This window comes from Eubalaena glacialis, chromosome 9, assembly GCF_028564815.1.
Source record: "Eubalaena glacialis isolate mEubGla1 chromosome 9, mEubGla1.1.hap2.+ XY, whole genome shotgun sequence".
In the NCBI taxonomy this organism is placed as follows: domain Eukaryota; kingdom Metazoa; phylum Chordata; class Mammalia; order Artiodactyla; family Balaenidae; genus Eubalaena; species Eubalaena glacialis.
Genome location: NC_083724.1, coordinates 21,651,927 through 21,679,482, shown reverse-complemented (window position 1 = coordinate 21,679,482; position 27,556 = coordinate 21,651,927). Strand labels below are relative to the sequence as shown.

Here is a 27,556-nt window from a genome sequence, read left to right as displayed (position 1 = left end):
GTGCAACCAATCTCCAAAACTCTTTTCATCTTGTAAAACTGCATTTTATGATCTAGCCTCAGAAGCTGTATAGCATCACTTCTGCTGTATTCTATTGCTAGTAAGTGACTCACTAAGGTTGGCCCAGAGGGAACAGAGGCCCCACCTCTCAATGGGAGGAATGTCAAAGAATTTGCAGCTTTTTTTTTACTTAGGAATTTGTTTACTTAGGATTTTTTTTTTTTTTTTTTTTTTTTTTTGGCTGTGTTGGGTTTTTTTGTTGCTGCTCACGGGCTTTCTCTAGTTGCGGCTAGTGGGGGGCTATTCTTCGTTGCGGTGCGCGGGCTTCTTGTTGTGGTGGCTCCTCTTGTTGCGGAGCACGGGCTCTGGGGCGTGCGGGCTTCGGTAGTTGTGACGCGTGGGCTCAGTAGTTGTAGCTTGCGGCTCTAGAGCGCAGGCTCAGTAGTTGTGGTGCACGGGTTTAGTTGCTCCGTGGCATGTGGGATCTTCCCACACCAGGGCTCGAACCCGTGTCCCCTGCAGGCAGGAGGATTATTAACCACTGTGCCACCAGGGAAGTCCCAAGAATTTGCAGTTGTAAAACCACCATACAAGTAGAGATACGTTCATTAGGTTACTCCTTTCTGCCCGTGAATGCCGCCAAGTAAGCATCATTAAATTCTCCCCCCTCTACTGCCATCACGTCTAAGTCAGAGTCTCCCAAAGAGCTGTGGGACTCTCCATTGGAAGTTTGAGCTTTGAAACAACCGATGAGAGCCTGAGGAGCCATTTTGAGCAATGGGGAATACTCACAGACTGTGTGGTAATGAGGGATCCAAACACCAAGCGCTCCAGAGGCTTCAGGTTTATCACATATGCCACTGTGGAGGAGGTGGATGCAGCCATGAATGCAAGGCCACACAAGGTGGATGGAAGAATTGTGGAACCAAAGAAGGCCGTCTCAAGAGAAGATTCTTAAAGACCTGGTGCGCACTTAACTGCGAAAAAGATTTTTGTTGGTGGCATTAAAGAAGACACTGAAGAACATCACCTAAGAGATTATTTTGAACAGTATGGGAAAATTTAAGTGATTGAAATCATGACTGACTGAGACAGTGGCAAAAACAGAGACTTTGCTTGCATAACCTTTGATGACCACAACTCTGTAGACAGACAAGACTGTCATTCAGAAATATCACACAGGGGGCTTCCCTCGTGGTGCAGTGGTTGAAAATCCGCCTGCCAATGCAGGGGACACGGGTTAGAGCCCTGGTCCGGGAGGATCCCACATGCCACGGAGCAACTAAGCCCGTGCGCTACAACTACCGAGCCTGTGCTCTAGAGCCCGCGAGCCACAACTACTGAGCCCGCGTGCCACAACTACTGAGCCCGCGTGCCTAGAGCCCGTGCTCCGCAACAAGAGAAGCCACCACAATGAGAAGTCTGTGCACCACAATGAACAGTAGCCCCCGCTCGTTGCAACCAGAGAAAACCCGCGCACAGCAACGAAGACCCAATGCAGCCAAAAAAAAAAGAAAAAATACCACACAGTGAATGGTCACAACTGTGAAGAAAGGAAAGCCCTATCTAAGCAAGAGATGGCTAGTGCTTCATCCAGCCAAAGAGGTCGAAGTGGTTCTGGAAACTTTGGTGGTGGTCGCGGAGGTGGTTTTGGAGGGAATGACAACTTTGGTCGTGGAGGAAACTTCAGTGGTTGAAGTGGCAGCCGCGGTGGTGGTGGATATGGTGGCAGTGGGGATGGCTATAATGGATTCGGTAATGATGGAAGCAATTTTGGAGGTGGCGGAAGCTACAATCATTTTGGCAATTACAACAATCAATCTTCAAATTTTGGACCCATGAAAGGAGGAAACTTTGGAGGCCGAAGTTCTGGCGCCTATGGTAGTGGAGGCCAATACTTTGCCAAACCACGAAACCGAGGTGGCTATGGTGGTTCCAGCAGCAGCAATAGCTATGGCAATGGCAGAAGGTTTTAATTGCAAAGCTTAGCAGGAGAGGAGAGCCAGACAAGTGACAGGGAAGCTACAGGTTACAACAGATTTGTGAACTCAGCCAAGCACAGTGGCGGCAGGGCCTAACTGCTACAAAGAAGACATGTTTTAGACCATACTCATGTGTATGGACAAAAAAAACCCTCAAAGACTGTATTTGTGACTAATTGTATAACAGGTGATTTTAGTTTCTGTTCTGTGGCAAGTGCCAAGCCTTCCAACAAAGGGTTTTAATGTAGTTTTTTTTTTTTTGCACCCATACTGTTGATTGCTAAGTGTAATAGTCTGGTCATGACACTGAATAAATGTGTCTTTTTTTTTTAATGTGCTGCGTAAAGTTAGTCTACTCTGAGGCCATTTTGGTAAACTACCCCAACAGTGTGAACTAAGAATTCCTTCAGGGCGATGCCAGGTTCTATTACAACCTGCTGGGATGGAGAAGCCATTGTCTTCAGAAACCTTGGTGTAGTTGAACTGACAGTTACTGTGCTGTAACCTGGAGTTCACCATTAAAAGGGTCACCCAAGCAAAGTCATGGAGTTTTTTTGTTATTAATATGGTTGTTGGCACATCCCATGCAAAATATCTCAATTGAATTATGGTACCAGATAAAGTTATAGATGGGAATGAAGCTTGTATGTGTATAATGTATCATCCATTATCATGTGTAATCAATAAACGATTTAGTACCCTCAAAAAACAAAACAAACAAACAAAAAAACACAAAAAACACTGTGCAAGTAAAGCATGAGATCTCAAGGCCCTGTTTGGGGTTATCTCGGGAAGCATCTCAGGTACATTTGGGTAAAATGTGTGCACCGCCCCGGGCCTCCTTTTCCCACTGTAGTTGTGGGGAGGTCTCATCCCGCATCCTGCACATGCTCGTCTGAGGCTGTAACAGCTGCTCACAGCCTTCCACAGTGGACACAGTGCTGGGCCAGGTGCAAGTTGGGGGGCTTTTGTCTGCCACTGACTCACTGTAGACCCTACCCTCTCTCTGGGTGGCCACGTCTGGCCTTCTGGCCCCTGGATTGCTGCAAGAATCCAGGTTAACAGCGAGAGCCTTTGCAAACAGAGAGAAAGTGATTGCAGGGGGACTTGCTCCATGTTTACCCAGGAGGAATCAGGCTGATCTAAATGCCTGAGGTGATCAGTGAAAGGGAGTCACAACCCAGACATGAGCAAAGGAGAGGGCTAAAAGGTAGGGTGCCCTCCAGGGCTCTGTCTCCCACCTGCCTGTCCTCTGTTTAAGTTTTCCTAAGACTTCACAACTCAAGACCAGGGCTTCCTAAAGAAGCGCTCATCTTTTTTTAACCCCCTCTAAACAGGTTGTATGTTTATTTGTACGATTGGTGGTCTCTCTACCCCTGGTCCATGATTTTGGGAGGCAGGGCCACACTTGGGTTTGCTATCATTGTCCCGACTGCAAGGCCTCTTGACCTCTCAGTTGCTCCTTCCCCAAGCTGGGGCATGACCCTCTGTCCTGTCTGTCGCCATTCCCCCCAGGGCCTTCCCCTGGTGACCCAGAGGCCCCTTGCTCCCTCTTCTAGGCTGAGGTATTCTGTGGGTTGGGGAAGGGAACCCCGTTTTACCTCATGCTGCTCCACAAATTATTTTCTAACTTCTCCCACAAACCACCCCAAACTTGCCACACTCTCATGGAAATAAAACCATCACATCTCAGAGGCTGCCTCTGTTTCTGCCACTTCCTTCCTCTGAAGCAATGAAGCACAGAGCGTGTGCCTGCTGGGGTTCATTCACTCATTCAATGATTGTTAATGGACAGTCTGTATTGTGACATGAACTATTTAAGGGACTGGGAGTGCCTTCTTGAATAAAAACACAGAAATCCCTGTTTTCCTTGAACTTCCATATGAGTGCAGAGAAAGGAAGAATGAATAACCAAATTAAACAGGATGCTACACAGTGATGCATACCACGGAAAAACAACAAAGGAGAGTAAGCAGGGCGAAGGATACAAGAGGGATTGTAGTTTTAAATCAGGTGGTCAGGGTAGACCTCACTAAGAGAGTGACATTTGGGAAAGAAAAGGGAAACTGCAGGGAGAAAAACATACATTAAAAACACTTTGGTGATTCTCTGTCCCAGAATAAGCTCCTCACTTTACACATGGCCTTCAGGTTGTCAGTGGCCTGGCTCCTGCTTTTCCCAACCTCACAAAGTCCATGCCACACACACACACACACACACACACACTCTGTCTCCACACTCTGATCAGCCTCTGATGTGCATAATCTCCCTGTGCCACACACACCAGATGCATAATGCTGTGTTATGTATTATGTATGTATTATACATTATGCTACTCATAGCATAAATATAAAATAGTGGAGGTTTGGAACTTCCCTGGTGGTCCAGTGGTTAGGGCTCCGTGCTTCCAATGTAGGGGGTGCGGGTTCGATCCCTGGTCGGGGAGCTAGGGATGCCACACGGCACAGCCGCCCCACAAAAAAAATAAATAAATAAAATAAAACAAAATAAAATAAAGTAAAATAAAATACTAGAGGTTTGTGGAAGAACGAGGGAGGTTAGCTGAATGGAGCTACATGGAAAACATGCAAAAATCCTAGCCATAGAGTGTTCAACCCCAAACTCAAGCTCACTTATAACTGCAGATCATCAGCATGTGAAGGGGCAGTTAGAGGTCATCCATTCCAGAGAGGCCCAGAGAGGGATAGCGGTGCCCATGGGGTCATACAGCCTTATCTGTGCATCAAGGCCAGATATTCTGCAGCAGTAATATTTTGTGCATGTAGGCTTTTCATGAGACCTCAAGTTCCTCTACTGAGCCTCAAAAGGAGAAATGACTAGTTGGATTTCCCCTCCACCAACCGACCACGCATGAGCTGAGCACCCAATTTAAAGGGCCCCTGGCTGACCTCTGTGACACCCGAGGCAGCACCATCTTTTCTGGCTGGGGATTCTGTTCTGTCCCAGGGCTCTGGGTGTGCACTGGAAAGACAAGGGCAGACTCTGTTGCTCCCCGGGAGGAGGGGAGTCTACAGGTTGTCAAGTACGGAATCTGGAAAGAATCTCTTGTCATGGACCAAGGCTTGGCCATCTGTGGTGTTACCTTATGAGCTGGGATTCTGTTCTCTGCCTGGGAGCCAGAGGAGGGGAGTCTCTGGTGGCTCAGAAAGAAAAGGGGCACTTTAGAACTTTAGGACTGTTAGAATCATAACACACACGAGGACGTGAGAACAAAGTGTGAAGGTCATCGGATTGTAACAAAGCCAACAAAAATAGTAAATGAATAAAGCTGTGTTGAAAATCCTTTGATGGGGGTTGGGGGAGTGGGGGAGTGCAAGTGGGGGAGTGCATAGTGTGAAGGTCAAGTCTTCTTATTTCTGTTGCCCAGGTAAGACCCAGAGGGGTGAGAAATTACACCCAAATCACCAAGCCCTTGGAGTCCAAATGCTTCAAGAATACGTCTTCTCCCCATTGCTTTCTCCATGGAGCCTGGCACATCCCTGACAGCAGCGGCCCTCCCTCCCAGACCTCCTCACAGTGCTGGCCCTGTACTCTTTCCCTGAGGCTGCCCCAATCCCTGATTTCCCTCAACCCTCACTGTCTTTCAGACTGAGGCCCTTAGAAGCTGTGTGACCTTGAGCAAGTGGCTTGACCGTTGAAGTGGCTTCCTCTCTTAGTGTTGTTGAACCCAAGTTCGTGTGCTTGACGCACAGTGAGGCCAAACAAACCAAAACGTCAGAGTTTGGAGCAGACATAAGTTTATTGCAGGGCCGAGCAAGAAGAACAGGGCAACTCATGCTCAAAAGACCCAAAATCCCCGATGGGCTTCAGGGAAGCATTCTTAAAGGCAAGGTGAGGGAGGGGCATCGCAGGGTGTGTGATCAGCTGGTGCACAATTCTCTGATTGGTTGATGGTGAGGTAACAGGTTGGTGTCACAGGGGTCAACATTATTAATGCTCAGGCTCCAGTGGGTCTGGGGGTTACATGCTCATGATCATCTAGTAGTTAACTTCTTCTGTTTGGTGGGGTTTTAGCATCTGTAAAACAAATCAGGAAATTTGCATCAGATATTGTTATCTAGGTACTTCAGGGAGGAATTAAAAAGATTCTGTGACTGCCACATGGCTGATTTACTGTTTAAATTCTTACCTGTTTCTCCTGGCCCAACTGCTATTTTTGTCACTACATGTTCACCCTTTCAATCACTAATTCTTGAGTCAGGGGAGGCTTAGGAGACTACAGCTTTTCTACAAAGAAGAGGCAGGCAGAGGACATGCTGGGAGGGGTCTGTCCCGGGAAGGCCCCATGGGGTCCTGCTCAGTTACAACAGAACAGAAATATTTGCTGCTAACGATGACAATAGCTATCATTTTTTGAGCAAGCTCCCACTGCCAGGTTCTATGCTGATAATTTAACACACAAGACTTCATTTAAGCCTTACAATACCTCTATGACATAGATTCTACTATTCTTTCCATTTTACTGACTGACCAGGAAACCAAGGCTCAAAATATAAAGCCATTTGCTGGAGGTCCCATAGCCAGTTCTTGCTGGCTCAGGATTTGAACTGAGGTCACACTCCAGGTTCAAGGTCTGCTAGTAAGGTTCAAGGTCTGCTAGTAAGGTTCAAGGTCTCTGGAAAGGTTTCTCTAAGAAGCCACTTTCCTCATAGAAGGACTGGAAAAGAGTTCTTCTAAATATATTTAGGATACTAAATATATTTTAAATTAAATACTGTTAAAAGTCCCTCATCCCCTATAAAACTTCCCCCAGAAAACTGGATGGGTGAAATGGACAAACAATACAGAAAAATAGAAATACCAATAAGAAAAAAGTTTCCCATCCTAGTAATCAAAGCAATACAAATTAAATTTACAACTGTGTATTGCTTTTCACTTATCAGATTTGAAAAGAAAAAAAAGAAGAATGGCTACATTAAAAGCCTAGGTCATAATTTCTTTAATTTACTTCTAATTTGTTTCTGTTAAGTCCATAGGATGGACTCTTCAATATATAACTTAACATGTGTTAAGCTTCGCACGGTTTATTATAACAAGCACTAAATCTTTTTATGATAATTGCGAAGACCAGTGAAGTGCAAAACAGAAAGGGGCCAAACGGAAGGCAGGAGGGAGTCCGCGATGCTGGTGGCTCTGGCCCAGCGACCCGCTTGGTTTGGGACCTGGGGCTAGGCAGGGGGTCCGGCACGTGGGTGCGCCCGAGGACGCGCTGAGTGGGGCGCGCCGTGGGGACCACAACTCCCAGGCGCCCGCGCGCGCCTCGCCCCAACCACGTGACCACGCTGCCTGTGCTGCGATCCCGGCGGCTGCGGGCGGGACTTGGAGTCCGGAGACCCGAGCGAGCAGACGCGGCCCCGGCGCCCGGCCGCCCAGCCTGCTTACCATGGCGGTGAGTCCGGGCGTCGCCAAGAGGAGCGGACGCGGGGTGGGCGCTGGGGCGGGGTCCCAGGAGCAGCCGACCTCTGGCATCCCGAGGTGCCCGCCGCCCCTGGCCGAGGGCCGGTGAGGGGGTGTGTTGGCAGCCTTGTCAACAGCGGGAACAGGGCTGGGGGCACGCGAGAGGCAGAGCCGGCCGCGTCTTTGGGGTTTCCTTTTTATTTGTCCCTCCTGCTGGGAGTCAGTCCGGCTCGACGAGCAGTCATTACGCGCAGCTGTGGGGCGGCTGAGGGTCGGGGCGCGGTGGGTGAAGGCGGAGTCGAGGGTCCCCTGCTCTGGGCGCAGTGACTTGGGAGAGATTCTGGGAAGGCTCCCACGAAGAGGGAATGCCCGGAGCATTTCAGCCTGAGGCCGGGCGCGCACACCCCCCCCGGGCCGGTTCCCTGTTTTGGCAAGTTCGTGGTCTGATTCTTTTGGGGAAAAAAAAACCAGACCCAGCTGCTTTCCATCCTCCCTACACTTGGGTTAGAAATAGCGTTTCAGATAAACTAGTTTTCTTGGTAGAGTTCACCTGGGCTGGAGAGAATGACAGCTTGCAAACCTCTTTGGTCTTTGAATAAATCATATACGCAATTTTCTTCATCCCATGGAGAATGTCGTAGAATTGAAGATTCAGAAAGCCAACGCAGGTCATTTAGTCAAACGCACACACCCACCTCCTGCCGGTCCTCTAAAAGGGGAAACGGATGGGAAAAGCTTATGTGAAAAGTTACCCAGGGACTTCCCTGGTGGTCCAGTGGTTGAGACTCTGCGCTTCCAATGCGGAGGACGTGGGTTCCGTCCCTGGTCGGGGAACTGAGATCCCACATACCACTCTGCGCGGCCAAATAATTAAAAAAAAAAAAAAAAAAATTCCCCAGTCAGCGGCAGGACAGCGACCTTAATCTTCCCCTAAACTCTTCGGGTTGTAACTGAGGGCACTTTTCTCAAAAGTGTAAGTAACCCCAAATGAGAAAATAAAGAAGAAAGCAAGTCCCATGATTGCTGTCTTCTTCACCACAGCCCCTCCCTAGCAGGGTGGGGCCCTGAACAAGGCGCGGATAACTCAGCTACTGGAGGCCCGGATTTATCCTAAGCAGTGAAACAGAGAGGCCCGCCCCTTGCATATCTGACCATGGGACTATTTAACTGAAAACTGCAGCTCCAAGTTAGGGTGTGCTGATTTGAATCTTTGTCTGCTGTGAAAAGGCAAGAGAGGTGAGTCTTTGTCCCTTCCTGGCTCCTTACTCCCCAGTGGGGTGGACACTCTATATGGACACTTTCAGCTTGGAAATGCTGGACTGTCCGTCTTCCCCTAGCTGCCTCCTGCTTCTCCTTCTTCAGAAGATGTCCTAGCCACCTGCCTCACCGGATGGGTTAGGTGTCCCCCAGGGGTCTCCATTCCCAGTACCCCAGCTGGCTCCCCTGTGCCTCTCCCCCTTGCTGAATACATACACCCCATTGTAATATGTGTTCACTCCCTCTCCCCTAACAGATGTTAGCTCCTTGGGGGCCAAGGACTTGTCTCCTTTATCTCTCTATCTCCAGCACCTGCACCCCCAGCACAGCAATGCTTATTGATTGAATTAATTGTACTGTTTGGTGGGTGTTCAGGTCTATTGCAAAAACTGTTTGGGGCTCCAGAGATAGCTGGCCCAGGCCCAAGGATGACAGAAGGAACCCAGTTATGGAACCACTCTGATTAATTAGCCACAGGGGACATTCCAGTCATGCCAACTGCTTTATCAAGTGAACTCAGAGAAGGGGTAGGTGCCTTTAGGCGCCACACCTCCCTCCACCCCACCTGCAGAGATGGTGCCAGAGGCTTCTGAAATTGAATGAGCACAATTCCAGTATAAATGGAATTTCACAGGATTATTTGTACCCATTTGTTTTTGCATATTAATCTTTTGTGAACATGTTGCCACCTCAACTGATATTCTCTTTGAAATCTTAACACGGGATGTCTCTGGGTAGTAGGACTCAAAATGATTTTTACTTTCTTTTTGGTATTGTTTCACCTTTCTACATTGAGCAAGTACCACTTTCATACTAGGGAGATAAAAAGCTATTTTTATTTTAAAATTATTCAACATGATTTTTAAAAGACTGCCTAGGTTTCCATTTTCGTCTTATGAGGTCTCGGACAAATCCATTCCCCTCTTGGGACTCCTTTTCCCCATCTGCAAATGAGAAGGGGTTAGAAAGGGACTAGAATTGGACCAGATCAATGTTTTCCACACTGAATTTCAGCAGAGCTCACACGTCTCTCCCCTCTTCACCCAGAGCCCTGCGTTTTATAGAGTGGAGTTACAAGGAAGATTTTATTTGCTGGTGTTCCGTGGAAAAAAAGTGAAAACCAGAGGACTAACAGTTCTCTGAGAAAATAATTAAGTCCTGGAGATGTAATGTAACAGCATGGTGACTAGTTAATAATACTGTATATTTGAAAGTTGCGGAGAGTAGATCTTCAAAGTTTTCATCACAAGAAAGAAAAATTGTAACTGTCTTGATGGATGTTAACTAGACTTCTTGTGGTGATCATTTTGCAATGTATACAATCATGTTGTACACCTGAAACTAATATGTTATTTGTCAATTATATCTCAATTAAAAAAAAAAAACTTTCTGAGGACACTTCTAGCTCTGGCGTTTGAGGATTCTAATATTTGGCCATTGTCTTTGAAGGCAAAGGCTTCCACCAACTGATCCCAACTCAGCCAGGATCTCCTCAGCTGGGTGAGCACTGACAGTGCTTCTAGAGCTGCTTCTGCTGGCTGAGGTCTTACCTTGTGACAAGAGGGAAACTTCCGTTCCTTGAGAGGGTGAACTAACTGATTGATCTCTCTGGCTTTAATCTTGCCAAACATAGTCATTAAGCCTGATGCGGGCATTTAGAATCATCATTCAGTTCCCATCTTGTTCTCCTTTCTTGGTCACTGAGAGGCAGCATAGATGGATAGGGCTTTGGCATCTAACTAGGCTCGAGTTTGAATCCCAGTTCTGCCAACTTGTTAGCTTTGTGACCTTCAGCAAATTACTTAATTTTTCAGAGCCTGGTTCTCCGTTTTCCTTCCTGTAAGCTGGGTCTAATTGGCCCTGTCACACAGAAGACTGTGGTGAAATGAGATAATATATGAAAAGCCCTTGATGCCACCCTGAACACAGGGTGGACCAGCTGCTTTTCGAGAAGAGCCTTCAGACAGGTGCTGTGTGCTCATTGCTTCTACCTTCATTCTTTCTATAAGACTGCGTTCATCAAGGGCAGAGACATTAACCTTTGTCCATAATGTTGGGCACACAATTGGGCTCAGCAAATGTTAAGTGAATTTCAGGTGAACAGGTGAGCGGTACAGACTGAAGACAGCTGTCCCTGGGCCCTTCCATGATAAACACTGCTGGAGCAGAACAGCTGGGGCCCAGGGGGTAAGAAGAGGCAGTCATTCCTCAGTCTAGTGCTTCTCCCATTGGCTTTGGAGGGCACAGGGGAGTCATCTCAGCATGACCTGAGAGCACTGTGACCCAGTTGGCCCAGTGAGGATGGGGAACTCCCCACCAACACCTTACTTCTACCTGGAACAGGGCCAGCTCAACTGTAGCTGTACTGCTGACCCACTGTGGGACCCTGGGCAAGTCCCTGCCTTGTCTGGCCTCATTTGGCCCTGATGACCCCTAATGGCCCTTCCAGCACTTAAGTCCAGTGACCTCATTTTCCTGGGCCTTTACAAGAGGTTGCTGGAGAGCATTAGGGAACACAATTTCCACTGCCCTAAGCCCCCTGTGATGCAATCCCTTCTCTTTCAGATGCATTTCATCTTCTCAGATGAGGTAGTGCTTCTCTTTGATTTCTGGAGTGTCCACAGTCCTGCAGGTAAGAATTGGGAAGCCTTGTACCTCCAGGCAGTGGGAACCTGGGTTCTCATTATTGTTATTCTCGGTGGACATTTTAGCGAGCCTGACTCCTCTTGCATAAACATTGAGCGGGAACTTTGCATTTATAATTCCATTTGGAACCACTGCCCTTCAGATTGCAAAGGGTTCTGTTATCTCACTGATGCTCACAAAGGCCCAGAGAGAGGCTAGGGGGTGCAGCTTTCCCCTCTATTACAGGGGAGGGAACTGAAGCCTAGAGAGGGGAAAAGACTCGTCCAGGGTCACACAGAGTAAGCATCAGAGCCAGAACTAGATCAAGGCCTCTTGTTACCTCTTAGCACCTCCCTTATACAGGGTTCACTGTCCAGCATCAGATCAGAAGCCCAGAGCAGCTGCTGCAGCCGTTGACCTCAAATGAGAAGAGTATTCCTTTAACTTGAAAAGGCAGAGTCGGGCACTAATTCATGATGGAGTTATATTTCCACTTAAGTACTTGCATTTTAAAAATAGACTGGTGAGATGAGAGCTTTCACTCCCATGATCCAGTTGTCTCTGTTAGGAGCCCACATCTCCCATTTGCCCATTCTCTCCAATCCTTCTATCTCTTTCTAGCTCTTTATACTTTCTCCTCCTATATACCTTTAGACCCGATTCATATTTGTGTTCTTCCACCTGTTGCCATTTTTACTTTCTGGTTTTATAATCTCTGCTGGCAACCTATGGATGGAAATTGCATTGATCACAATATTCAGTACACATCAGCCACCTACCAGGATCTCTCTGAAACCTGGGAATGGACTATGAAAGGCATCGTAACATAGTAGAAGGAACACAGGCATTAGAAACAGAGTAGGATATGTTATTTCCTAGCTGAGTAGCTTTATTCAGTTACTTAGTGCATTGAAGTCTGTTATTACATCTGTTAATAGAAATAATACATGTTTCTCAAAAGTTATTTTGAAATAGTATATGTGATTTTGTTAACTATAGCTTGCTAGGCAAATTGTAAAATACAAGTGACTACAAGAGGACTGTTCTTAGATCAGTGATGATAATGGCAAAGGCAAAGATTATGAATAATCCAATTCTACACAGCTGAGGTCCATTTAAAACAATTTTAAAGACTGCAGTGTTTTGGAAGTGTCAATTCTTAGTTCTTAATTTATTCATTCAATAAATTTTGTTGAGTACCTTCAAAAAAATAAAATAAATAAAAATAGACTGGAAGCAGCCCAAATGTCCATCATTGCAGGTACTGATCAAATAAATTATGGCCCTCCCTACAATGTGTTACCATTCCAGTAATCTACTGTGGGGTAGACCTAGTGGCTTAAAACAACAGCAGTCATTTTATTATTCTTTCTCAAGGTTCTGAGTTGACTGGGCTCAGCTAAGCAGGCCTCACTCAAAGTCTCTCATGCAGGTATAATCAGACAGTGGCTGGAACTGGAGTCATCTTGAAGAGTTACTCTCATGTCCACTGATTGATGCTGGTTGTTAGCTGGGACTCTCAGCAGGGGTTGTTAGCTGAGGTCCTTGTGGCAGGGCGGCTAGGTTCCAACAGTGAATGAGTGTCCCAAGAGAAAAAGGTAGGGGAGAAAAAAAAAGAGAGAGAACAAGGTAAAAAAAAAAAAAAAGAACTCATGCCTAGTTTTTAAGACCTAGCCTTGGAAATCAGAGAACATCACTTCCATCTTTATTGCTTGAGGCAGTCACAGAGGTCTTCTCAGGCTAAACGGGAGGGAACATGGACCACACCACTTGATGGCAGGAGTGTTGACACTGTAAGATGAGCATGTGGGGTGAGATATAGTGAGGTAGCCATCTTTGGAGAATCTAATCTATCACAGATGTTATGAAGCCAGAGAAATAAGGTAGATACGTGTGAACTAAGGGGAACCCATGCACAATGTACAGCTGGATGACAATGTCAGATGCTGAAGAGTATGCACAGATAGGGTGCTGTCATTTAGACAAAGGTTTATATATACATTGAGTATCCCTGGAAAGCTATATACACAGAGGCTGCTTTAGACAGGGGCATTGGGGTTTTGAGAGACTAGGTTGGGAAGAATACTTATTTTCACTGTATACCCTTTTGTACTGTTTGAATTTGTACCATGTGCATGCAATTACCTGTAATTTTATATTTCAAAAACCTGCATCTTTTGCAGATGATTTCCTCCTGGAGGCCCCCCAAAATACTATAGCTGGACCATTTAGTATCCCTCCACTTGTAAAAGAGAAGTAGCAATTAGCAGTTAATTTTACACAGCAGTTCTAGTAAGCACTTAATGTTTTCTGTAAAATAGCTGATTGGTTTTTTCCCACTATTACAAAAGTAGTACACAGTAGAAACTTAGGGAAATTCGGTGAACAGAAAATGAAAAACTGTATCCTAATTTGCTGAGATAATTATGACTCCTTCATCGTATCTCCTTCCTCCCAGACTTTTCTGTATATGCACACGTAAACAGGAACTTGCTATGCATGCTCCTCCCTTAACAAGAAGTCAGCACAGAGACTTGGGCTGCCTGCTGGGGCGCAGCTGGGGCAGCGGGGCACAGATGGCTTCTCCCCCCACCAAGCCCCTCACCATGCCCCCGCCGATCCCCCCGCCCCCACCGGCCCCTGGCTTTGCCGGGCAGCTTCTCTTTCTGATCTCAAAGCCACATTCCAGTAAGCCACCCCCATCAAGAAAGGGCTGGAGGGGGAAAGAGACAGGAAGTTCTGAGCCCAGCAAGGGTGGGGAAGAAGATGAGAGAGGGAGGGAGAAGGAATGGATTCAGAGTGGCTGGGGGAGGTCCCCTTTTGCCTCCTGTGCCAGGTCCCCGGGGAAGCTGCCAGAAGAGGAGCAGTGCTTGCCTGGCTGGGCCTCTGTAACTCAGCCTCCTTTGACAGGCATGGCCCTTTCGGTGTTGGTCATCTTGCTCCTGGCTGTGTTGTACGAAGGCATCAAGGTTGGCAAAGCCAGGCTGCTCCACCAGGCCCTGATGAGCCTGTCCATCTCCACCAGCCAGCAGCTCATCGAAGAGACAGACCAGAATTCTTCAAGCTCAGACCCTCCCCCAGTCAGCAGAACCCACCTCAGGTAACAGGCTCGGGACGGCGGGGGTTGGGAGCGGGGAGGGCAGAGTCCTCACATTCACCCTGAGAGCTAACCTGGGCCCACAGGGCACTTAGCCCCACTTCCCAGAAAGGAAATTGAGGCCCAGGGAAGGACCAGGACTTGCTGAAGTGCTTACGGTTAGTAAGTAGTGACGTGAACTAGAGCCCAGGTCTCCTAATGCCCAGGCTGGAGCTCTCTGAACGGCCACGTGGGAGGCTCCAATCTTCAGGACTCTGGTGCAGGCCTCAGTCTAGCAACAGGGGTGCCCACCCAGCCCTCCCCCAAATCTCAGCAGGCTTCCTTAGGTCACTATGGCTTCCAAACCCAAGATGGGACCTGTGGCTGTCCCCACACAAATGATAAGAATCGCTGTCAGCAACGTATCCAGCTTGGTGGTGGTGGGGGGGGGGGGGGGCGGCCTCTCTCTCCTTTCTTCCCTTCCTGTTCTGATAGGACAGCCACTTAGGATCCCCCTTCTGCCCTCTCTGCAGCTCCAGCTGTGCTTAATGGGCCTGCCTGTTTCTTACATGAGTGCCTCAAATAGTCACAACCCCGCTGCAAGGGAGGTATTTTCATACCTGTTTTACTTATATATGTTTTACTGATGAGGAAATTTAAGTTCAAATAGGTTAAGACATTTGTGCTAAGCCACAGTTAGTAAGTGGCAGAGCTAGGAATTAATCTGTCAACAAAGTCCATGCTCTTTCCATTGTAATACTGCCTCTCACAGTAGATTCAGGAAAAAAAAAAATCTGCCTTACTGATGATTTTGTATTATCCCTTGTCAGATGTGACAGATTACATATCTCATTTTTCCTTTTTGCCCTGGATACCAGGAAGCTCAGAGCCAAATGTGGTGGAGAAGTGATTATCCTAAACTCCTTGTACAGGTCCCTCTTCCCCTCTCAATCACTGGTTTCTGATATGTCTCTTTAAAAAGAAATCTCTCCTGGGTTAAGCATACAAATTATAAATAAGCTAGTCCTGTAACTCAGTTGCTCTTTCTACTCCCTGACACCAACTCCTAGCTTCCAGCTCATCACCAACATTAACTTGGCTCTCCTTTTTATCTAGGTGGTTCTTGTGTCACTTCGGCCAGTCTCTACTTCATGTCGCTCAGGTGGTCATCGGCTACTTCATGATGCTGGCTGTTATGTCCTACAACACCTGGATTTTCTTCGGCGTGGTCCTGGGCTCAGGTGTGGGCTACTACCTAGCCTATCCGCTTCTCAGCATGACTTAGCTGGTGACAGCTGTGCAGGCTCTGGGGGCTGGAGAGAGCTGGGGCCCCTCCTTCCAGACATTGAACTTCCAGCCCCACGTCTCCTTTTTCTTCTGTTGGCTGTTCTCACGGCATCCCCAGCTCCTGGAAACTTTCAGCTGAAGCCAGCACTTGCTCCCTGGAGTTCAGGGGCCACTGCAGCTCCTCAGCCAGGCTGCAGAGGGCCCAGGCATAGTCTTTCTGTGCCTTAAGAAGGGTGCTGTGACCAGAGGGTGGATGGAGAGACCAGAACCCGGGGGGCAGGTTTCATGATGATGGCAGCATCTGCTGGGACCTGTTTCCCTTTCTTGGGGGGAGAGTGACAGCAGACTAAAGGCAGAGAAGCAGGACTGTCAGCAAGGCTTTGACCTATCCTCCAAATAGAGTGAGCTCCTCCCATCAGACAGCACTGCCTGCAGGAAGATGATACATTAATGGCTTTAGGTGTCAGGGAGCTCTTCATGGCCTTAATGCCCCCCTCTTATCCTGATCCTCCTTCTATGCAAAACCAAGAACTGCACTGAATAATATTCAATACAAATGTTCTTTATTTATTACTGCTCACCCATAATGATCTGGTAGGGAAACATGATTCATCCATTTAAAATACTGAGTAAGCCACAGGGGGTACTGACTGAAGATGCAATAAGCAGTCAAACCAAAGGATTACACTAGTAGAGTTAGGTGGGGCTCTTCAGATATTTGAACCTTTTCACTTTAAAGAAAAGGAAAGAATAGACCCAGGGAGAGAAAATCACTGCTGTATACTGTAATGTCTACACTCAAGTACCTCATGGGCTAGATGAAAGATGGTCTGAAGCTTTGAGAATTTAAAAAGAAATATATTTTAATAAATATATATTTTTAAATAGTCTGTGACTGTTTTTTCTGTTTCTCCTCATTCACACAGCAAGCTCATGTAACCCTGATAACAACTGCAGGAGCTGAGTGGGGCCAGTGGAGCTGGTAGTGCTGGCAGTAGGGCTGTCCAAGGACTGAGTCTGTCTGTCTGCTAAGAGGACAACTCTGTGCTCAGCGAAACCCAGCCCTGAAACACCATTCCCTCAGGCAGACACCCCCAATGCCAGCCTAGTCAACAAACCATTCCCTTGTGCATGTAACAGACATTGATGGTGAACCTGCTATGAGAAAAATAATTGTCACATGGACTATAAACGCCCATGTCAGCACAATTATTAGCACCTTCTCTCCCTGAGGGCAGAAGCAAAAATATATCAAAACCACTTTTAAAAATTTACAGTAAGAAGTAGCTGTAACAAAGTATAGCATGTGATGCCTTCAGTATTGATCAGTGCATTCTCCCCACGTAAGCAGGGAGTTAATTAGAAAGCTGCTCAGTGTCACAACAAGTGTAAGATTTCTTGTCTTGCTGATGGAGGCTCCGGCATCCACTTACGTGTCCTGACCAGCTAAGGCTCCACCCCTGCCCTGGGGCACTGCTGAGATAAGACTCTCCATAGGTGACCAGCAACCTCTTCAGTTTGAGTCTCTTTATTTTTATTTTTTAAAATAAATTTATTTAATTTTGGCTGCGTTGCGTCTTCGTTGCTGTGTGCCGGCTTTCTCCCGTTGCAGCGAGCAGGGGCTGCTCTTCGCTGCGGGTGTGCAGGCTTCTCATTGCAGTGGCTTCTCTTGTTGCAGAGCGCGGGCTCTAGGCCCGCGGGCTTCAGTAGTTGCGCACGCGCTTAGTTGCTCCGCGGCATGTGGGATCTTCCCGGACCAGGGCTCAAACCCATCTGCCCTGCGTTGGCAGGTGGAGTCTTAACAACTGCGCCACCAGGGAAGTCCCTGATAGTGTCTTTAAATGTGGTAATACATCTGAGGCTTTCACAGCATGAAGGGCTTTTTAAAAAAAATCTATGCTCTAGAGAAATGGACTATATGGCCAAGTTAAGCAGGCACTTCAACGTTCTTCAGAGCCAAATCACAAAAGGTGGTATTTTCTCTACTTGAATTTTTTTTTTTTTTAAATTTAACAAACACCTATATAGTGCATATTATGTGCCAGGCAGTGTTCTAAGCACTTTACAATATTAACTCATTTAATCCCCACAATAAGGTCTAAACGATTTCTGTCCTTGTCTTACAGATGAGGAAGCTTAGGCACACAGAAGTTAAATAAGGTCGCCCAGCTAATAAGCGGCAGAGCCAGGCAGCCTGGCCTGCAGTCTGTTCATCAACTCAGATGAGGGTTGAGGCTGAGAGAGTAACTGGCTACAGCAGTGGAGACCGAAAAGTCTACGCTCTGTTTACCCTAATGGGGCAGCAATTCTGTTTCAGGAGAGCTGGGGTGGGGCCCAGGAGCCTATATTTCTGACAAACATCACTGCCCTCCTCCCTCAACCCAAGATGAATGCCGCTGGGGTGGCCAAGAGCCCTGGCTCCGGAATCCAGTGACCAGGATTTGAATTCTTGTTCTGCTGCTTACTAGCTATGTAACTTTGGACAGGTTACTTTACCTCTCTAAGCCTCAGTCTCTCCTCTATAAAACAAGGACAACAGTGTCTCCTGCAAGGGTTGCTGGGGGTGAGACAGTCTGGGTAAAGTACTCCACAACAGTGCCTATTTGTTGAACAACAAAGTTTAGTAAATGGTAGTTTTTACTGCCTCCCAGGCCCACAAATGGGAGACAGGCTCAAAGCTGTCATCAAAAAGGATGATATCAGATCAGATGGCGTGGAATTCAGGTTCCTATCTCATAAACATTCTAAATCAGGGAACATTTTTATTAAAATTATTCTCCTTTTTGAAGACTGGCTGCATGGTCTTTAGAAAATCCTGGAATAAGTAAAATGACCACAGATATTTTCTCACTATTCCCTACATTAGTCCTGGGCCTAAACTCAGAGGGAATGGAAGCTGCTCTCAAAGTGAAGACTCAATCTCTCAGGTGCCATCATGGATGACAAGAGAACACAGGGACCCTCCCACCTTCTCTGCATGGCTTCCTAGGGTGTAGGACTACACCTGCAGGAGCCAGTGGATGACAGGACTGGTCCTCAGACAACCCTGCTGCCCTGAGCCTTAAAGTAGCTGGGATGAGCTGGGATAGCAGAGTGGTGACCTTCTTTGAAAGCCTAAAAGTTCCAGGGTTAAGTACCAAAGGGAACATGTCACAATGCTTTCATGCATGTTAACAAACCCAGATCTGTTACAACTCCTACCCTTAGATTCCCAGAGAGCACAGACTGCCCTCAGAACCAAATTCGATTTCACCCTGAGTCAAGTTTCATTGCAAACATTTATTTTAGTTTTGTTAATTTCAAATATTCATTGACCTCTTATATCAGCTTTAAGGCAGAGAAAAGATACATGTCCCAGGACTGCAGGCAAGGCTGTTAACTGAACCGGGTTTAGATGGTATACTCCACCCTCGGTTCTACCAGGGAGACCTCACCCCAGGTGACAGTCCTGTTGCTGGGACACAGTTGAGTACTGAGAGGCAGATCAGTCTGAGAGTTCAGAGAATCAGAAGCTTGGGAGTGGGCAGGACTCTCGTAGGGACTGGCTGAAGGGGAGCCCCCCAGCCCTTCTTCCATGGGGGACTCTGAGGCAGGACCATGGCGGGCTGCTGACAACCCCAGCGTTCTGCAGACAGGTTCACACTCTGCTTCACCTGGCCAGGCGGGGGCTCAGAAATTGGCTAACTCAGATATCTGAACTACTGTCCTCAGGATGCTCACCTTCACCTCACCCTGTGGCTCGTCTAAACCCAGGGCTGGCTGTGCAAAATCATGCTTAGGGAAAGGTTGGTAGAGAAACCTTTGCACCAGTTTCCTGGGTCTTCATCCCAGCCAGTCAATGTCATCGTCATCGTCATCATCTCCAAAGAGGGGTGTTGGGGGCGGGCGTCCCTTCATGCTCTGACAAAACAGGAAAGAGTAGTCAGTCCTCACTTGTCCCTGCACCAGATGGACTTCCCGCCTGGGCAAGGTGAAGCGACCAGCATCTGTTCCCGGCTCCAGGTTGGAAAGGAGGTTGCTGGTTAGGGTTTTACTGAAAGGACTAACCCTGAGGCCAGCAAACTCTAGGCTTCCAGAAATGCTGAGACAAGCAGTCAGAGAACGGAGGCAATCTTTCAACACAGAGACAAGAAGACCAACTTTGTCTGGCTAATTTTGTCATTTATTTGAGAAACGTGTATTGATTGGACAGGTCTCCTCTCATGTGGTAACTTACACATTTCGTGTCAGAAAAGAAGGGTCGAAGGGGAAAGTGGGAGTAGGATGAAGGAACAGAGAAGCAGAGCAGCCCTCAGGGAAGAGGATGCAGGAGGATGAAGGGAAGCAGGGAAGAATACAATCACATTTGAAAAAACAACGCTGTGGCCTGAGGCGGTCTGTCTGGCTCTGGATGCGGCCCCACCATCTGAGAGAGAGTTGAGCTTAGAGGCTTGGCCACACGACCAAGTGGAGAATCCCGAGATGAAGAAACCCCAGGAACACAGGGCCAGAGCCTCCTACCCCTGGTCTCCCTCCCTCCCTCACACCCTCCAATCAGGTAGGAGGATAAGGGGGATTAACAGGCCTCCGAGGAAACTCTCCCCCCTTCTCATGACTTGAGCCCCTGGCCTTTTTCTTCCGGGTTGGCAGGGAACAGGTCCCATGGGGGCAGCGGGGATTGATGCTGGACATAGGCACACTGAGTGTCCTCTACTAAGGCACCTTCTGCTCTGGTGGCCTTCCCTTTGGATGGTCCTGTGAAGACTGATCATGGGCCAGAGTAGTTCCCAAGAAGTGAGGCTACGCTATCAGGGCTTAACCCATTTTCTGCCCAGGGATGTTGTGACAAAACAAGGCAGCTGATTGGAAAGCAGGCTGATGAAGCAGAAAATGCTTAGAAACAGGCAGTCTTAGTAGGAGCCTGGGGTTGTAGTCCTAGCTCTGCCATTAACTCACTCTATGGCTTTAGGTAAATCATCCTTCTGAGCCTCAGTCTGTTTATGAATGAGGATGCCAGACAAGAAGATCATCAACGTCCTTTCCAATTCTAAAATATAATCCCTTAGCAGAGCTGAGGAAACCTGAGGCTTTAGCACTCTAATACAGGACTAAGCAGCCCAACTTTCTTTACTTAAAGTAGAAACCACTGCTGCATGAATGGAGACTGTGGTCCTTTGTCAAGAATAAAGTGGTATCTGACCATCCCCACCATGCTTACAGAGCTGCCCCCTCCCAACCCCAAGCCTGCTCCCACAGGGCCCTGAGCACAGAGCCCAGGGAGAGGGCCACCAACAGACTCCATTCCTCTTCTCACAGCCAGCAGGGAAGGGCCCCCAGGGAGCAGCGTGAGGACCTGGCAGCGCCTGGGACTTCCTTACCACCTCGTCTTCATCCTCCTCCTCAGCCTGTGCTTTGGGCCTCGGAACTTTCAGAGTTGTCCCTTTAAACAGTTCATCCTCAGAGAGACTGAAAGAAAAACCAGGAAAATCAAGTCATAGGAAAATGTTGTTTCTGCTCCAGGCCACAATGCCCACAGGCTCTGGGGTAAGAATCCAACAGAATCCTGGGGTAATCACCCAGGAATTCCTCCCTCTCCACACTGGCCTCCCAGCACTCTTGACTCCCTCCATAACCTACAGAGTGATCTTTTTTTTTTTTATAATTTTAAAAATAGATTTATTTATTTTTATTATTTATTTTTGGCTGCAGTGGGTTTTCATTGCTGCACGCAGGCTTCTCATTGGGGTGGCTTCTCTTGCTGCAGAGCACAGGCTTCAGGGGTGCGGGCTTCAGTAGTTGTGGCATGCGGGCTTAGTGGTTGTGGCTCTTGGGCTTAGTTGCTCCGTGGCATGTGGGATCTTCCTGGACCAGGGCTCGAAACTGTCCCCTGCTCTGGCAGGTGGATTCTTAACCACTGTGCCACCAGGGAAGTCCCCAGAGCGATCTTTTATAGCCAGTAAATCAGACCACGGCACCCTTCTGCTTAAATCCCTTTAATAGCTTTTCACTGCACTTAAAGTCCAAACTTCTAACAGTGACAACAAAATCTCACATGACTTGGCTCCTAATGAGTTTTCCAACCTCAGCATAACACCACTCTCCTCCCACTCACTGTGCCTTCTTCCTTGATTGTGTCATGTCCTTCCTACTGCAGGGCCTTGCACGTGCTGTTCTTGCTTTCTGCAAATGCTTCTTCCCACTCTTGGCAGGGAAGGCTTCTAGCCATCCTTCAGGTCTCAGCTTAAATGTTACCTTCTAAGAATCCTTCCCTAATCACTCTACCTAAGGTAGAATGATTCCTTCTAATTACTCTATCGAAAGTAGAATAAGCCCCTCTTATCACTCTGTCTAATGTAGAATAACTCCCCCTTTATTCTCTATTAGACACCCTGTGTTTTTTTTTTTATGAAGCATTTGTCATGCATTTATAACATACAGTTGACCCTTGAAGAATACAGGTTTGAACTGCACAGGCCCACTTATATGTAGACTTTTTTCAGTGAATATATACTAAAGTACTACATGACCCGCAGTTGGCTGAATCTGGGGATGAGCCAACTGTAAAGTTACACACAGAGGGTCAGCACCCTTCACCCCTGCGCTGTTCGAGCTCAACTGTGTAAGAGTCTGTCTGTCTTGTCCACCAGACTGTAAGCTCCTCAGCTCAGGAACAACTCTGCCTTGCCTCCCACACTACCACAGTGCCTGCCACAGAGCCTGTTACGAATAGATGCATGAATGAATGAATGAATGAACGAGTAAGCGAATTGGCCAGCCAGGCTCTGAGGATGAGTCACCAGCCCTGGACAAACCAGAGACAACCTCCACACGCAGCTGCCTTGTTCCTGCAACTCTGCCCAGGGGACACACCTGGGATGCTGAGAATGGTGTTCGGATCCAGGCACTGCTCCTACGGCCGCAGACGCTGCCTCTGTGCCGTGCGGCTCCTGGGAGGGAGCAGCGGAGCTAGTGCCATCCTCATCTTTCTGGAGCTCTGGAGCCTGACGCTCTCCTCCTGGACTTTCAGGCCCCACAGCCAGGGGGTCCACCTTCTCGGGGTCTGAAGTCAGGGGCAGTCTCGTGGAGCTTTCTTGCTCCCCGACACAGGCATCTCCCAATGGGCTGGCTGCCAGCGCCTCCTCACCCTCAGAGTCCACAGTCACAGGGCCTGGAGGTGCAGGGGGAATTGAAGCTGGGGGCCCCAGAGCTCTTCGGGAGGGGGGGCAAGCTGGTTCTTTTATCTCTGAGCGCGCCTCTGCTTCCGAGGGCTCCCCTTCCCTTCTCTGTGCATCATCCTGGGGAGTGGGGAGGGCCTGAGGAGGCAGTGGGGCAGCTTCCTGGACCACCTGCTCTGACGGCACCATGGGGGGCTCCCGCCTCTCCCTGTTCAAGGGTGCCTGAGACTGTCCGGAAGCACTCTGAGGTCGCTCCTCTTCTTCTTCCTCTTCCTCTTCTTCATTGCTGCTCTCTCCCTTCTCTCGCTCGTGTTGGTTTAACAGCCGAAGAGTCACCATCTGTTCAAAAGCCAAGAAAGAGGAGAGGATCACTGACCGGAAACAGAGGCACTCCTAGGCACTCCTAGTTCTCCTATTAACACAATTGGTCATCTAGTTCAAGTGACTTTGTTTTTCAGTTAGTTTTTTCCGTTCAAATGACTTTGTTTCTTCCTCTCAAAGGAGGCTGTCCTTATCTGTGCAGGTAAGTCATTCCAGGCATCCTAGTTACTGATGAACAGCCTTGAATCATTTTTTTTACTCAGGATCCCTTAGACGGTACTTAAGCAACAAGATACCCATCTCAGTGAAACAATCGAGAGCCAGCTGTACCTTGATAGTGTTCATGATGGTCCCCAGAATGGTCCTGCCATTGTAAGACTCCTCCAGCTCAAACTCTCCCCGCAAGGACTGAAACACCTGGTTCATGATCTTCTTGACCTGCATGACGACATGAAGAGAGAAAAACAGTATCAAAATGTACACTGCCAAAATCAAGCAACTAAGGGATGCATGTAACTTCCAGAGAGAGGTTTGGAAGGCTAAAATGAAGCCCTCTTAGAACTCTACAGTGGGACACAGCTGGTCAATGACTGAGACACCTAAGGCTGTCACTGTGGAGGGGACAATATTAAATAATGAGCAGCACTTGAGAGGAGGGCTGTGAAGGATGGGTAAGCTGTGGCCTGTGTGCCTAAGACTGCTCAAAGACCATTCACTGCTGCTTTCCTCCCACCGTGGCCACCGCTACAGCTGTCATGGGCTACGAGGATTAGTGGCTAGAAGATGCTGGGCACACTTCCCACTCCTCTCCTGTGATTTAGAAACATTTCCCTTATCTGTCAAAACCTCAGGATAAGGCCCTTTGGGGGTTGCCACCAAAGAGATAGGTTCCAATGGGTTAACTGTGACTTAAGTCAGGTAAGTGGGAGATCGATAAAGTTAGGAAAAAAGCTAACAACACAACAAACTGACAAACAAAAGTTCTTTCTGAACGCCTGATGTGCACATTCAATCCCCTGACACGACATGGCTCATTTCTCCGAAATCTCCAGCTCACCTTCTCTGAGGGGTCAGCGGCAGCAGCAGCAGCTTCAACCCCAGACATCTGGGACTTGCTCTCCAGGTCCTTGATGCGCTGTGCATTTTGCTCTGTCAGGGCTGTGACTTGGGCCTGGAGGGCTAAACACTGCAAAACAGACTGTGGCTGTGGCCTTGGAACCTGGACTTCCAGGTGAAGGTCAGGAAACCCAGGAGGAGGAGAACCATCCTAAGCTTCAAGTGTCAACCTCACATAGGTCTGCTGACATCCACACCCTCCGCCCCCGCCCAGGCCTGCTGACTCAGGGCACTCCATTTCCTCATCACTCAATCTCAACTCACAACTTCATCTCCTCTTTACCAACAAGGTCACTAGCCTTGTTCCTAATCAGGTCAAGAATAAAATAAAAAGGCGGCGGGGGTGGGGGTGGCAGGGTTTGATAACCCTAGTCACACAGACATATGAACAGTGGACATTAGAAGCAACCTATTCACCTACAAGATTGCCTTCCTCATCTCTGAGTCAGATTTTCAACTGGGTACTTTAAGAAACTGACCTCCAGATATGAGGACTTTGGCGCTAAGCCATCCCTCTCTGTCTCTCGTTTTTATGCCAGATGATCCCACCACACCTGTGCTCCAGCCCACCTCAGGGCCTCTGCCCAGAGCCTCTGCCGCCTTCCCCACCTCACCGAAGCTCCTTGTCCTTCTTGACTCTGCTCCCCTAGGCACTTCCTCTTCTGGGTCTCACAGCATTTAATGCTTATCTCTGTTCCTCAGTCTCCCTTTCTTGATTGTGAGATTCTTGAGGAGAGTTCTTTGTAAGCCCTTTCCCTAATACAGTGTCTGGAACCCAACTGGCACTCAATAAATATTTGCTTAATAAATGAAGGATCAGATTATAATGGAAAACACGTTCCAGATCATAAATGCTGCTTTTTCTTTTTCTAGGTCACTGACCTGTCATCCCAAATGAGTATGTGAAAGATTACTGATAAACTGCAGAGCTAAACAAGTATGATTCTGTTTTCAAGCTATTAACATCTTTCAGGTACAAAAGGATCTGCAAGACTTGAACAACCTGTTTGCCTCAAATTAACAGGGCTGTCTAAGCCCAGGGAAAACACCCACCTTCTCCTCAAGATGGAGCAGCTTCTGCTGCCTGGCATCTCTCTGTGCACACGCCTCCTGGTACTGCTGCAGGTGTTCATTCTTGGCAGAGGCCAAGAGATGTTCACACTTGGCTTCCCACTGGGTCTGCAGCTCAGCCTGTACTAGAGACAGCTGCCAAGAGAAAGTAATCCCCGTATGCTGGGGGGTCTAGTCACATCTAAGGAAGCCCGTCTTCAACAAGGCAAAAACAATAAGCTAAGAGCCCAGATTTAGCAAGGAAACAACTGTTTGGAAGACCTTGGTTGCTAGGACTCTAAAAGGTACTCCAACCAGGTAAAGGTGTGACTGTCTAGAGAGGTCCCAGGAAGCCAGGGCCCTAGTATGATCATACTTTTCAGGATCTGGGCCCTTAAACTTTATGGGTTCAGAAGAAACTTATTTTTGTCCAAATTCCCATAGGTGATCAAATTGAGGGCACCAATTCACTCTAATTAAAGAACATACAAACATGAATTTAGGAACTTACAAAAAGAAAGGCTGCTGTCAAATGGACTAGAGATCCAGCTGTGTCCTGCCACTATCCCTGGTTTGCCTGCCTAACTACCTAAATAAGTCCCTTCTTTTCAAGGACGATAATGTGCCTGAAGGATGGTGTCTGGTGGGTGAGGACGTTGGCCTTATGTTTGGAATGTTTTTATAAAGACTTTTTTCCTTCATGTTTTACTTATAGTAAAATTCTCACTAAGCTTTGAAAAAGGAAGAAGATTCTCCATTCGATTCCTGGCTCTTCTTCCACCTTTGTCCAAAGTTAGACCATCAACTACGAGAAATCTCATCCTAAAGGATAAAGAAGAAACTAGAAACTTTTCTGAGTCCTCATGCCTTCCTTTTATTTCCAGAGTGCTTCAGCTTCCCATTACCTGCTCTGCAGCTGCTTGGTCCGTGGACACCCGAGCCTTTTTCAAGAGCTGTCGAAGTTTGTCCAGTTCCTCCTGGTGTGATTTACGAATTTCATCTATCTCCTCCTCAGCCTGACAGCGCTCTTGAGCTGACTTCTTTTTCCTTTCTGAGAGGTTCTTAGGAACAAGAGAACCATCATCAGCTCCAGTTGTCTGATAGAGGATAAATGGAGATGGCGATGGTTGGTGGTGGTAGTTATTAACGTCACTGGGTCCTTACTTCGTTTCTGGAAACAATTCATTTTTTCAATTTAATTTCCCCTATATATTTAACATTCTTGGCTACTGGCAGAAAAAAATTGTGACAAGAAGAAGGAAAACAAGAAGAGCTTTATCTACCATTCTACGAAGAGATGGGGAATATCTTAACAGTGGTGAGGGTAGAGGGAAGTAGATACTTTCACAATCTACTGGTAGGAAAATCACAATCCTGTGAAAGGACCTTCAAAATACGCACACACACCCAGAATTTACACAAATTATAATTTAAGGAAGCAGTAGATCATGTTCATAAAGATAACGTGCTACAAGGATGGTCACTGCAGTAGTATCCAGAACAATGAAAAACTGAAACAGCCCCCCAAATCAGAAAGAACTGGTTTTTAAAAAACCTGATAAAATCATAGAAGAAACTGAAAATATAGACCAAGATTTATCCCCTAAAAAGGCACTAGGCCAAAAGGACTTTACTAGAGTTTTATTAAAACCTCAGAAAGAGGTTGTTCTTTTCATATTTAAACGGTTTCAGAGCATAGAAAAAGACAGAACTGTTCCCAATCCACTCAGTGGGGCTAGTATTACCCTGATATTAAATTTATAAAACATCAAAAGATACTATTAAATAAAGTTAAAAAACAGCAAACAAGAAAAATATTTGTAACATCTATGACTGACAAAGGATTAGCACCTTTAATAGTGTTTCTAAATCAAACTAATATTACAATAGATAAAATAGCAAAGGACATTAAAAAGAATTCACAGAAGAAATACAAATAGGCATTAAATATATGAAAGCTTTAATACTACCAAAAACACATATTAAGACAAGATAGTATATTTCACCTATCAGACTATAAAGATTAGAAAAATTGATACGTGCAGAGTTGGAAAAAGTATGGAGAAATGGGCTTGTTCACACAGTGCTGGAAATGCAAGCTAACAAACTCTTCAAGCATAATCTGGCAATATTTATTTCAAAAATTTAGATGTTAAGCATTCTTCTCTGATGCAGCAATTCTAATTCGAGCGATCCATTTTATGGAAATGCTCAAATGAATTTGCAAAAATAGTTATATAGTACAAAGATGTCCACAACAGCAATGCTTG

General features: G+C 47.2%; 2 protein-coding genes and 1 pseudogene across 4 annotated transcripts in view; 2 read left to right on the top strand and 1 right to left on the bottom strand.

The window, feature by feature from the left end:
* Positions 1 to 790: 790 nt before the first annotated feature.
* On the top strand, positions 791 to 1,976 carry LOC133097282 (heterogeneous nuclear ribonucleoprotein A1-like 3; annotated as a pseudogene).
* Positions 1,977 to 7,335: 5,359 nt separating this feature from the next.
* Positions 7,336 to 16,483, top strand: SLC31A2 (solute carrier family 31 member 2). The gene is made up of 4 exons (XM_061201022.1): positions 7,336 to 7,392; positions 11,223 to 11,289; positions 14,193 to 14,382; positions 15,475 to 16,483. Exons 1-4 carry the CDS (start codon positions 7,387 to 7,389, stop codon positions 15,641 to 15,643), a joined length of 432 nt encoding a protein of 143 aa, XP_061057005.1. The 5' UTR covers positions 7,336 to 7,386; the 3' UTR covers positions 15,644 to 16,483.
* Positions 16,484 to 18,909: 2,426 nt separating this feature from the next.
* Positions 18,910 to 27,556, bottom strand: part of FKBP15 (FKBP prolyl isomerase family member 15) — a 54,499-nt gene continuing 45,852 nt past the window's right edge. For 2 of the 3 annotated variants that reach the window (XM_061200091.1, XM_061200093.1), the window contains 7 exons: positions 26,192 to 26,383; positions 25,290 to 25,442; positions 24,178 to 24,306; positions 23,451 to 23,558; positions 22,495 to 23,138; positions 21,003 to 21,090; positions 18,910 to 19,545 (listed from right to left, as the gene is read on the bottom strand). In XM_061200091.1, coding sequence (XP_061056074.1) covers positions 19,468 to 19,545; positions 21,003 to 21,090; positions 22,495 to 23,138; positions 23,451 to 23,558; positions 24,178 to 24,306; positions 25,290 to 25,442; positions 26,192 to 26,383 — 1,392 coding nt within the window. In that variant the 3' untranslated portion in view covers positions 18,910 to 19,467. The remainder of the gene's footprint in view (positions 19,546 to 21,002; positions 21,091 to 22,494; positions 23,139 to 23,450; positions 23,559 to 24,177; positions 24,307 to 25,289; positions 25,443 to 26,191; positions 26,384 to 27,556) is intronic. The other variant, XM_061200092.1, reaches the window with a different exon arrangement.